This window comes from Vidua macroura, chromosome 22 (assembly GCF_024509145.1).
Source record: "Vidua macroura isolate BioBank_ID:100142 chromosome 22, ASM2450914v1, whole genome shotgun sequence".
Lineage (NCBI taxonomy): Eukaryota > Metazoa > Chordata > Aves > Passeriformes > Viduidae > Vidua > Vidua macroura.
This window is the reverse complement of record NC_071592.1, coordinates 1,980,410-1,991,084: the sequence shown is the minus strand read 5'-3', so window position 1 is coordinate 1,991,084 and position 10,675 is coordinate 1,980,410. Positions and strand designations below refer to the sequence as shown.

At 46.0% G+C, this 10,675-nt stretch overlaps 1 protein-coding gene across 1 annotated transcript; it reads left to right on the top strand.

Moving 5' to 3' along the window:
• Positions 1–720: 720 nt before the first annotated feature.
• Positions 721–9,322, top strand: LOC128818108 (uncharacterized). The gene is made up of 14 exons (XM_053997165.1): positions 721–1,019; positions 2,924–3,045; positions 3,881–3,929; positions 4,176–4,222; positions 4,362–4,770; positions 4,831–5,010; positions 5,071–5,371; positions 7,239–7,344; positions 7,610–7,756; positions 7,947–8,007; positions 8,115–8,281; positions 8,365–8,475; positions 8,808–8,919; positions 9,253–9,322. Exons 1-14 carry the CDS (start codon positions 776–778, stop codon positions 9,261–9,263), a joined length of 2,067 nt encoding a protein of 688 aa, XP_053853140.1. The 5' UTR covers positions 721–775; the 3' UTR covers positions 9,264–9,322.
• Positions 9,323–10,675: the final 1,353 nt, after the last annotated feature.

Below are 10,675 nucleotides of genomic sequence, written 5' to 3'. Positions count from 1 at the left end.
TACGGGATGGGATGTCCCTTTGGCCGTGGTCAGCTGGCCTGGCCCTGCTCCCTCACGGCTTCTTCTGCACCTCCTGCCTGGGAAAATTCCTTGATTTGAGGGAAGCACAACTGAGCAAGCACTGCAGCATCAGTTTGGTATCAAAAGCATTCTCCTGCTAAATCCAAAACCCAGCACTGCACCAGCTACGGAGAACAAAACTCACCCCATCCCAGATGAAAAGCACTTTGAGAATTCCCAAAACATTTAATTAAGGATCTCCTACTACTTTACTCACTTGCACAACCCTAAGTGAGAGGTTGCTTTTCCCTTTCCAGTAAATCAGAATTTTTTTTTTTGTCTGTTTCACACAGCAGGAGAAAAGGGGGTTTTTTTCAACTTGAAGTTAAGCTTTTTCTTAGGAAAACTCATTTCCTCATCAGCTGCTCAGGGTTGTAAGGAAAGAGGGTGGAGCCTTCCCAGGCTGCCATCCTCCAAACCATACCTGAGTATAAAGAGCAAAGCAGAACTGCAGCCAAGAAACTCTCAAAAGCTGCTTCCAGTGTCTGCTGGGATTCCAAGGCTGGTTTTATTCCTCCCCTGCTGGAACTTGCTGCTCCAAAGACAAGAGGGAAGCTGGACTCAGCTAATTACACTGGAGGATTAATTACATTGCCATGGTCTCCATGTGATACTGGATTGATTTTTAATTTTTTTTTTTTATTTGAACACAACTGAACAGGGTTTTTTTCCTCTGCTCTTCTCTTTCACCTTTTTCTGCACACACACCGTGGAGATGCTGCAAACAGTCTGCATGAGTCCTGAGCTGCTGGTCAACCAAAACATGAGTGAAAGTGAAATCTGTGGCTACAGCCCAGGCCAGGGATCTCCACTGCCTGGAGAAACTGCCAGTCCCAAGAGCTGCTTCCAGCAGAGCCCATCTCTTCCAGACTCTGGATTAACTGAGCTGAACGTTGCGAGTCCCAAGATCTACCAGCCTCCTCCTCCATGCAACCCTCCAGGGATGCCTGCTCCTGCTGGTAAGAGAAAAAAAAAAAATCTTTATTCCCATTTCCTAGTTTGTGCTTCTTGCAGCAGCTGATGAAGCGCAGTGACCTGGGGCTCTGAGCAGCACGAACCAAGCTCAGCAATCCCAGAGGTGTTCAGCACATTCCCCTGCTCAGGCTTGGCTGGATTTTGCCGTGTTCTGCTGCTGAGCTCAGAAATTGCCCCGGTTTCCAAAGGATGCCCAATTTTCCGTCATTTCTGCCCATCTCCAGCGCTTTGCTGCTCATTTGCATTCTGAATTGCAAGTTTGGTTCTGAACTAACAGCGAGGTGATAGATGTGACCTTCGGAGTTATTAACATTTCAAAGTCGCAGCAAAGTCAGTTTGGTGAATCATTGCCTTTGCAGAGTGCTTCAGTTCCCAGGATATATCTGCTCTATCACTGGAAACCCTTCCCAGATAACAACATGTTAGCAATCTCACTGGCTAGTTATAAACCTTTTCAAAGAAACCTTTAAAATACTCTTCAAACAGTAAATAATTCCTTGTCAAAACACCAATTTATGAAGAAAGGAATAATTTCTAGAACAGTCTGAGAAACAAACTCTGCTTTTCGAGGTCTCAGTGTTTTGATTATTCAGTGGTAGGTTAAACACTGAGAAGTGCCAGAAATCGCAGCACAAAACAACAGCCCCATCTCCATTCCAAAGGCACCATTTGCTGCTCGGGATTCGCCTCCCTCTTGCTGGAGGGGTGTCAGCTCTCGTTGCCTGGAGCAGGGAAGGGAAACAAAATCACGCAACAAGAAACCACATCTTGTGGGGCTGGTTCCCCTGCCAGGATTGCTCCTCTCTGGCATCCCGGGAGCTGCACCATTCCCATCTGCTGAGCTCCCCCGGTTCCCCTCCACAGAGCCCAGCCAGATCCCACACGCGGGTTTTGGTCAGGAATATCGGTTCTGGCACCTCATGTTTTATTTAACAGCACCTTTTTCATTTCAGGCTGTTGCGTTGTTTAATCCTGAACTGTGTTTGATCACAAGAGCTGTTTTTATTCCACGAGCTGCAGTGGGAACAGAAAGCTTCTCCCTGCTCTCAGGATCCCACGCTCTGCTTCCCGTGGAGCTGTGGCTTTCTCCATGGTGTATTTTACTGGGAAAATCCTGACCTGATGCGTTAAATCCGTAATTTTTCATGGTAATATCTGTTACTGAATGCATTTTAGATAAAGGTTATTCCAAGCAGGGGGACACACAAGGCAAGGACGTGAATGCCAGAGTTACATAAAAGGTATTTCAAAAGCCAGTGGATTTAAGCTCCTAATCTGGGCAAGTCTTTCAAGTTTGGGGATGCAGGCACCAGATGCAAGGAGACCTAACACAAACAATCACAGAGCAGCTTGTTTTGACAAAGAGAGAGCCTGTTTGGACAACGAGGTATATTCTCAAATAACTGTTCCATTTCAGTGCAGAAAATCATTGTTTTGCTTTGAAACACACAAAAACCTCCAAACACACTGAGAGCCACGGGGGGGGGAAGCCACTGGACAGAGCATCCCTATCTTAATTTTGAACAAATTCTGCTCCTCGTTGCTGCACTGATAACAATTCAACAAACCACAGGACAGGAAACTGCAAAGGCAGATTTACCACAACACAGGAAAATCAGAGTGTAAGAGGGGCAGAGACCTAAACACTGCTGACACATTCCCCAAAAGCAAATCCACGCTCTGTGGCACGCTGGAAAACTGAGGAGGAGTTCATTAAAGGAATTATTGAGCAGAGCCAAGGAACAAGCAGGGAAATGTGGGAATTTCCCATGAGTGATGATGAACACGGGAATCAGAGCCCGTTCCCCAGGCTGACCTCATCCTCCCACCCTTCTCCAACAGCTCAGACAATTCTGTTACTTTCAGCATCGTGTTGTGACTTTTCCAGACTCTGAACTTAGCTCTGATCCCCCTCAGAAGCGCTACATGGGTGTGAGAGTGAAGATGCCAGTGCGGGAATTGCTGAGGAAAATCCGACTTTCCAAAGGCTTGGACCCAGCTCCTGGCAAGGTGAGAAATCCCAGATCAGATTGACAGAAAGCATGGCATGATTTATGAATTATCTTGGGGAGAAAAGAGATAAATTCCTGTGCCAAATTTAAAATATTGGTAACCCCACACAGGGAAAACCAAGCACAGCATTGGCCTCTTCCCTGAAGAACCACGTTCCATTCAGAATAATGATTTCCAGTGCAAAGAATAAAATCAAACTTCACTTTTCAGCTATTATGTAACTCAGCAAATAACAAACAAGCCACCTACCTAAGTATTTCCTGCAATTTTTTTAAAATTATACACAAAAAATCCTCATGCGTGAATGAAATTGATCTCAATGAAGAAATTAAGAGATAGGGTTGGGAAGGTTCCTGCCAGGGCTGCAGCATCCTGGGGGACACAGCCACAGCCCACGGAGTGTTCTGGAGGGGTCACACCTGCAGCTGCTGCCTCTTCCAGCCACCAAATCAATGCTTTTAAAAGTGGAGAAATAAATCAAATTTCAAACAGAATGAGGGCTGGGCTAGGGACAGTTCCAAGGCAGTGACAGCAGGAACTCATGGATGCTGTACATCATTCAATCAAGGCAAAAATGGCCCAATAAACAGTAAAAATATCGCTCCAGAACCTGCAAAAACAGCCCAAAAACTCCCAGGCTGCTGTAAAGATCTTTATAAAGCTGCCATGAATTACCCACTCGGGGAAATCTCCCCATCTGCAGCCCCTGCTGAGCAAAACCCATAGCACAGGAGGCAATTTCACTCTGTTCATGTTACAATATTTGGCACTGTTTCATCTTCTCCTCCGTGTAAGCCTCTCACATTGAAGCTGGGTGGTTTTGTCTCCCCAGGAATCCTCTTCAGTGAAGATGGTAGCCAAAGGATCCTCAGGAAAAACAGGTTTGGAAACGCCTCACTTGGTAACAGAGCCTCCTTTTCTAGTAGGATCATCACTGTGAGGTACCCAAAGAGCCAGAGCTCTCCTGAGCCATGGTCAGTGGTCCCTGCTGGCTCCCTTCCACTCCAGCAGGCCAGCTGTGCATCACCACCCTGCCTGGCTTATCTGGGGCAGGACTGATGGGAATCTCTGCTCTGTGTGTGCCTCTCCTCAGCTCTGAACGTTTTCCTCCCTTTTTTTTTCTCCAGCAGAGAAGAGGAGATCTCACCCTTATACAGAGAAACAGCTTAGACAGGTATGCAGAACACCTTGAACCCCGCTGTGCCAGGCTCCTGGGGCAGAATTCCTGTTCTATCACCCAGGGAGGACAGGACACTTCATGTCTGCTTCCCTCCCCTTTCTTCCTCCCTGCCCGGCTCCTGTTGCTGTTTCAGAGCAAGCAGAGCGCTGGGCAAACCCCCAAAGGCTTGGAGGACCTCGACATCCTGGTGGAGGTGCTGCAGGAGGATCTGAACGAGAGCCAGCTCAGGGAGGAGCCTCGGCATCCCGTGCCAGACGGGTTCTGGCAGGGATTCTCCGCGGAGCCGCGAAGCTGCCGGTGGGAAAGCGCGGGGAGCAAGGAGGCAGCTGGGGGCCTGCAGGGGAGGCAGCATGGCCCAGCAGAGCTTCACCCCGAGCCCTGCCTGAGAGATTTCCACCCAGTCCCGCGGGGAGAGCCAGAGCCTGCCTTCCGTGGGCAGCAGGAAAGCGCCCAAAGGTCCGGCTCGCCCGGAATCTTCTCCAGGACGGGCGAGAAAGGGAGCAGCTGGTGGGTGCAGGATGCTCGCCCGAGCTCCCGGGAAGGTTTCTCGAGGAATTCTGCACCCCAGGAATGTCTCCTGAGGAATTCTCCACCACAGGAAGGATTCTCAAGGAATTCTGCACCCCAGGAATGTTTCCTGAGGGATTCTCCATCACAGGAAGGATTCTCGAGGAATTCTGCACCCCAGGAAGGTTTCCTGAGGAACTCTCCATCCCAGGGATGTTTCCTGAGGAATTCTCCATCCCACGAAGGTTTTCTGAGGAATTCTCCATCCCAGGAAGGTTTCTTGGGGAATTCTGCACCCCAGGAAGTTTTTCTGAGGAATTCTCCACCCCAGGAAGGTCTCCTGAGGAATTCTCCACCCCAGGAAGGTTTCCCGAGGAATTCTGCACCCCAGGGATGTTTCCTGAGGAACTCTCCACCCCAGGACACGCCTGCACTCCCCAGCCTGGCAGAGATGTTGCTGGAAGCTCCCAGGGGCTCTCCAGATGTGGAGGGACATTTGAGGCTGACCCCAAATTCCTTCACCAGGCAGGACCTCTCTGCCCTCTCCTTCTTCCAGTTCCAGCTGCGCAGGGAGGAAAATTCGCTGAGGAACATCCCAGAGGAGAAACTGCTGGCTCCTGATGAAAATGGCAACAGGTCCTCGATTTTTCTGTCGAAATACGTGGATTTCTGTCCCCTGGGGGCATCACTTTGCCCTGACCTCTGATCTAAAGCTTCTCTGCTCAAGGGGAAGCTCAAACTTGACTCAGTACACAGAATTTTAGGCAGATATTAAAAACCAGAAATACTCAGTATTTTCAGTAATGTTCCTGAGCTACAGCTGATATCAGGATAAACTCAGGGTGTTAAAATATTTAAGGATGAATGTAGGTGTAGGGATTCACGAGAAAATTAAAATCAAGCAAAATAAGTACTGGGGAAAAAAAAAAAAAGATATGCAAAAAAGATATTTTCCATGCTGCAGACACTCTCAGAGTAATTATTTGTATTTTAACTGCTCATAAAAATGGATGGGAGGATTACCCAAAAACACAAACTGGAGCACAGATTCCCAAAGAACTGGGAGTGGCTGTTCTGCTGGAAATGAAAGGAAAACAAAGCTTTTCCTGATCCCAGTAAAAACCAGTATTGCCCTGGAATGGGGACAAAATAGCTATTTATAAGGAAAAAATTAAATTATCTAATTAGGCTCCATGCAGTTTAGGTAGATTGGGATAGCTGGAATCAAATCAGATTGACAGAAAGCATGGCATGATTTATGAATTATCTTGGGGAGAAAGAAAGAGATAAATTCCTGTGCCAAATTTAAAATATTGATAACCCCACACAGGGAAAACCAAGCACAGCATTGGCCTCTTCCCTGAAGAACCACGTTCCATTCAGAATAATGATTTCCAGTGCAAAGAATAAAATCAAATTTCACTTCTCAGCAATTATGTCACTCAGCAAATAACAAAAAAGCCACCTACCTAAGTATTTCCTGCAATTTTTTAGATGATACACAAAAATTCCTCATGTGTGAATGAAATTGATCACAGTGAAGAAATTAAGAGATTTCCACTCCCATGTTAATTCACAAGCAAAAATTTCCTTGCTCCTAAACTCACTTTCATAAAGATTGTACACTCAAAAGAGCACTCAAAGGCAGGAGTACAAACTAAATCAAATCATTCTGAGTTCTACTGAATGGCGAAAAAAAGGCCAAAAATCCATTTAAAAAAACACCCCAAAAACCCCAAACCAGACGAAACCAACCAAACAAAAAACCACCCCAAAAAACCCCAAATACAGCAAGAAGTGTCAGAGTTGCTCAGCCATGTTTAAGGATATTTTGCTACAAGAAGAACAAGTAAATAAGTACAATCAATGCCTGCATTAAATTTTCCTCCCTGAGGAAAGGAAGACACACCCAAATTCACAAAAAAAAAAAAAAAAAATCAAAGAGTCTTTTTGGGATGAAATTCAGTAGAAAGTGAATTTTGTAAATGGTACTATATTTTTGAAAACTGTGCTCTTTCAGTTGTTGAGTGAGACTGAGCACACAGAGGAAATTGAGCTCTCCTCCTCCACAGGACTCAGTTCCAGTTTGGAAATTTTTCTTGGGAATTTTTTTCTTTGGGAAATGGGATTTTTTCTCCTTTTAAGAGCGAGTGTTTCCCTTCCCTCAGCTTTTAGGGATCTTGCACCCATTTCCCTGCACAGAAAGGGATTGCAGGCAGCAAGGATCAGCTCCTGGAGAGGAATGGGATGAGAGCAAGAGGGGAGGAGCAAGAAATCCTGGCAGACAAAATCACCGACTGCATTGTTCCTACAGAGAGCAATAAACCCTTGAATATCCCCAGATTTCAGGATTTTCCTGCATTAGTATTTTATGCTTTAAAATACACTCTCCCTGTTCCTTTGGGGTGTTTCAGCCCCTCCTTTGGGGTGTTTCAGCCCCTCCTTTGGGGTGTTTCAGCCCCTCCTTTCTCTTCTGATTGTTCCCAACTGAGTTCTCTTCCAGGCTGCTGCACAAGGCTGTTGCCCAGGGAAGGAGGGCTCTGACTTTTGCCCTGGCCCAGAGATTTGCATCCCTCAACAAGATCGACGAGAAGGATGCAGAGAAAAGGGTAGGAGGCTGATTTGCCAAGGAAAAAAAAAAAAAAAGTCACTTTTTATCACCCTGCCATCCTCTTTCACACCCAGCCAAGCACCAAGAATCCTTCTGCTGTCCTGGAGAAGAAGGGAAAATGGGAATGGGGAGGGAGTGATGGAGCACAAGTGGGAACAGAGCCCCAAAATCCCAACTCCCCACTTCGGCATCTAAGAAAATGTTGTTGTTTTAAAACTATTTTTGCCTTTCACTGCAACTTTGTGCCCTTCTTCCCTTCTCAGACTGCTTTACATCTTGCTGCAGAAAAGAACCAGCACCTGATGGTGAGCGACCTGATCTCCCTGGGAGCCAACGTCAACGAGCAGGACAGCTCTGGGAAAACTCCCCTCCACCTGTGTGCAGAGAACGGATATCTGAGAGTTCTGGAGGTAAATTGGGTGGTTTTGTTGAGCAAAAGCAACTCGTGCACGTTCTGGTGCTTGAAATAACTCGGGGTTTTCCATATAGCTCTGCTCTGATGTGGTTACAGCGGGGTTTGGGGGGCGGGGGGGGGGGGGGGGGAAGGGTATTTTTGGCACTGCCAAAGGTCAGGAATCACCTGGATATTCTTCATTTCAGGTCCTGAAAAGCTGCAAGAACAACGGGGTGCGTGTGGACGTGGATCTGCCTGACCACTGTGGTAGGAGGGACAGCTGAGCTGCACAGGGCTGGGTTTAGATCCCAAATCTCTAAGAACAGACTTGCTCCAGGCACTGGCTTTGACTTTCCCACGGGTGTTCCACGCAGGTTTGACACCCCTGCACTGTGCTGCTCTTGCCCACACTGTGCTGGTGACAGAATGCCAGAGCACTGCCAGGGACACGGGCACGGGGAGGTTCCTGAGGCTCCGGAAAGCCCAAATCCTGGAGGGAATTCTCTGCCTGCTACAGATGGGAGCAAAGCCCCAGCTGCAGGTGAGCACCAGCCACAGCAGGTCTCTACCCTGGCTTAAGTGTTCCTGTCCTTGTGCAACCCCAGGATTTGCTGTCACCTGCAGGTTCTGAATTCATGTCAAACCTCCACTCCCTGCCCAAAACTCGAGGAGAACACAGAGCTCATGTGTTTGCTTCAGACTCATAAACCCCAGGCACAGGATGTTCCTCGGGAGGTAACTATGGCTGCTTTACAGAGGCAATGTCTAATTCCAGGATTATTTTCCAGGATTAAGCAAATATTCAGTGCTTAAAAACAGAAAAAAAAAAAAAAAAGTTACAGCTCTTTTGTTTTTTCCAGGGTCTTTTTTGCCTCTGTCAGATAAGAGTTCCCACCAGAGTACATGCAATAAATGTAATAATATAATAAGATTTCAATTAGAAATACAAACTTAAAGCCCCATTTCAAGTCTCTGAGGTTCTCCCAGAACCCAGCAGAGAAAAAAAAAAAAACATTTCAGTCCAGTTCAGCTGGAAATTGAACATTCTGGTCTCTTCACCTGTACAGAGCTGCAGCCTGCTGGATGCTCCCAGAGGAATCCCCGCTCCCCCAGCTGCAGATATCCTACCTGAACTTGGCTCCTTGTCATCCTCAGACCTCCTTGATGTCCTCCTCAAAGGTATTTTGTGGCAGGAAGTTGAGTCCAGGCAGCTGGGGAGTTTTGTGTGACTCAGATGGAGCGGCTCAATCCACTCCCTGCCCTGCCATCCCACTGAATCATTTGGGGTGGAAAAAAAAAAAAAAAAATCCCCAAAATCGTCCAGTTCAAACCTCCACAGCGTGGAGCTGATGCAAAAGGTGCTCAGTGCCTCATCCCAGCCTTTGGATTTCCTCATTTTCCTTGCAAACCTCCTTCCTCCCCCAAAGCCAGCCAGAAAATGAGGGAATAAATCCCTCATTTAGCGGGAACGCCTGGGATTGAGCTGAGATTTGCTGCTTTGTTGCCTTCCAGGGAAATGCTGAGAGCTCTCATCACCTGCATCCGATGGGCCACCTGCTGCAGGAGAGCAACCAGGGGACAGAAAATATATATTCTATATTCTAAATATAGAATATGTTATGTTATGTTATGTTATATCTTGAACTGGCTGCTGCAAAGATCTCACCCTGACCCAGAATTAAAGAGCAAAGGGATAAATGAGGGAAATCCTCAGTGCAGGCTGCACCAGGAATTCAGTGTTAGGTGCTCCAGGAAGAATTAGATCTTTCATTTTCTCACAAATTTGTGCTTCTCTGCTCAGGTCTGAGGTCAGTCTGAAGCTCTGATGATTTTTCATGCAGGTTTTTAGCCCAAGACAAAGATTTTAACCATCCAGGGCCAAGTCTTGAGGGTTTCAGTCTAAAATTAGGCTCTACACTCCAAATTCAGCGCTCAGATAGACTGAAAATCTCAGTCATTTTAAACATGAGCTCTGGGAATTCAGAGCCTAAATATTAAAAATATTTAATATTTTCTGCAGTATTTGGCCAAGGCTGGAGTGGTCACACTTTAAGGCAGTCTCACGGTGAAGTCCTTCCAAAATAAAACGCCGTGCTGAGCATGTTTTCCTAACAAAAGTCAAGCTTTTTATTGATGCAATCAGAATTTCGCACCCACAGTGGATTGTAGGTGAAGTCTGGGACAAAGTGTTTCAAATCAGCTCCTTTCTGACAGATCTAACAGAGGATTTTGCCTTTATAAAACTGAAATCTACAGCAACAGCTTTTGAAGGATCATTTTTTGCACCAAGGTGGGAGCACAACAAGGAGCTGAAATGATCCTGTACTGCCAGAAAACCAAGTTATTCAGTCAAATTACTACAAACTGGATCAGTTTTCTTTTTAATTATTTCTTCCCAGACTTACTCTCATTTAATTGGAACTTCTGGTTGCGAGTTTGCTGGTTTCTATGAAACTTCCCTGTTTGCTACATAGGGAGCAATTCTACTTTTACAGAAGCTAAACCCAAAACCCAAAACTGATCCAGCAGCCCCTCACGTGTCTCCTGTAGGGGGAAATGGGAGATTTCCACGTGAAACCGCTGCAGGATCCAGTGTAAAGTACTCAGCATTTTTGGGGAATGTTTTTAATGAACCCTTTGCATTTGTTTCTTGTTAAAAAAAAAAAAAAAAAAAAGGTTATTTTTGTGTTATGGGGTTTCCTTAAGTGTTAAGCTCCGAGAGCTACATTGCACAAAGTGAATTAACTTTGAGAAGTGGCAGTGTTGATGTGAATTCCAATGGGATTTAGGTCATCTCCTATGATTCTGATGCCCTGAACAGCTAAAGAGTTCTTTTTTGTATTTTCTCTAGTCTGAGGGAGACATAAAAATTCATAATCTTTCAGTATTTCATTAAAAAAAAATATATATTATATGTTATTCTCATGATGACTTG

Bases quoted from the DNA above. Each gene is read 5' to 3' on its own strand.
- LOC128818108 (XM_053997165.1), top strand. From the start codon at position 776: ATGCTGCAAACAGTCTGCATGAGTCCTGAGCTGCTGGTCAACCAAAAC. The intron at 1,020-2,923 runs GTAAGAGAAAAA...TGACTTTTCCAG, and splicing joins AGGGATGCCTGCTCCTGCTG to ACTCTGAACTTAGCTCTGAT. The intron at 3,046-3,880 runs GTGAGAAATCCC...TTGTCTCCCCAG, and splicing joins TGGACCCAGCTCCTGGCAAG to GAATCCTCTTCAGTGAAGAT.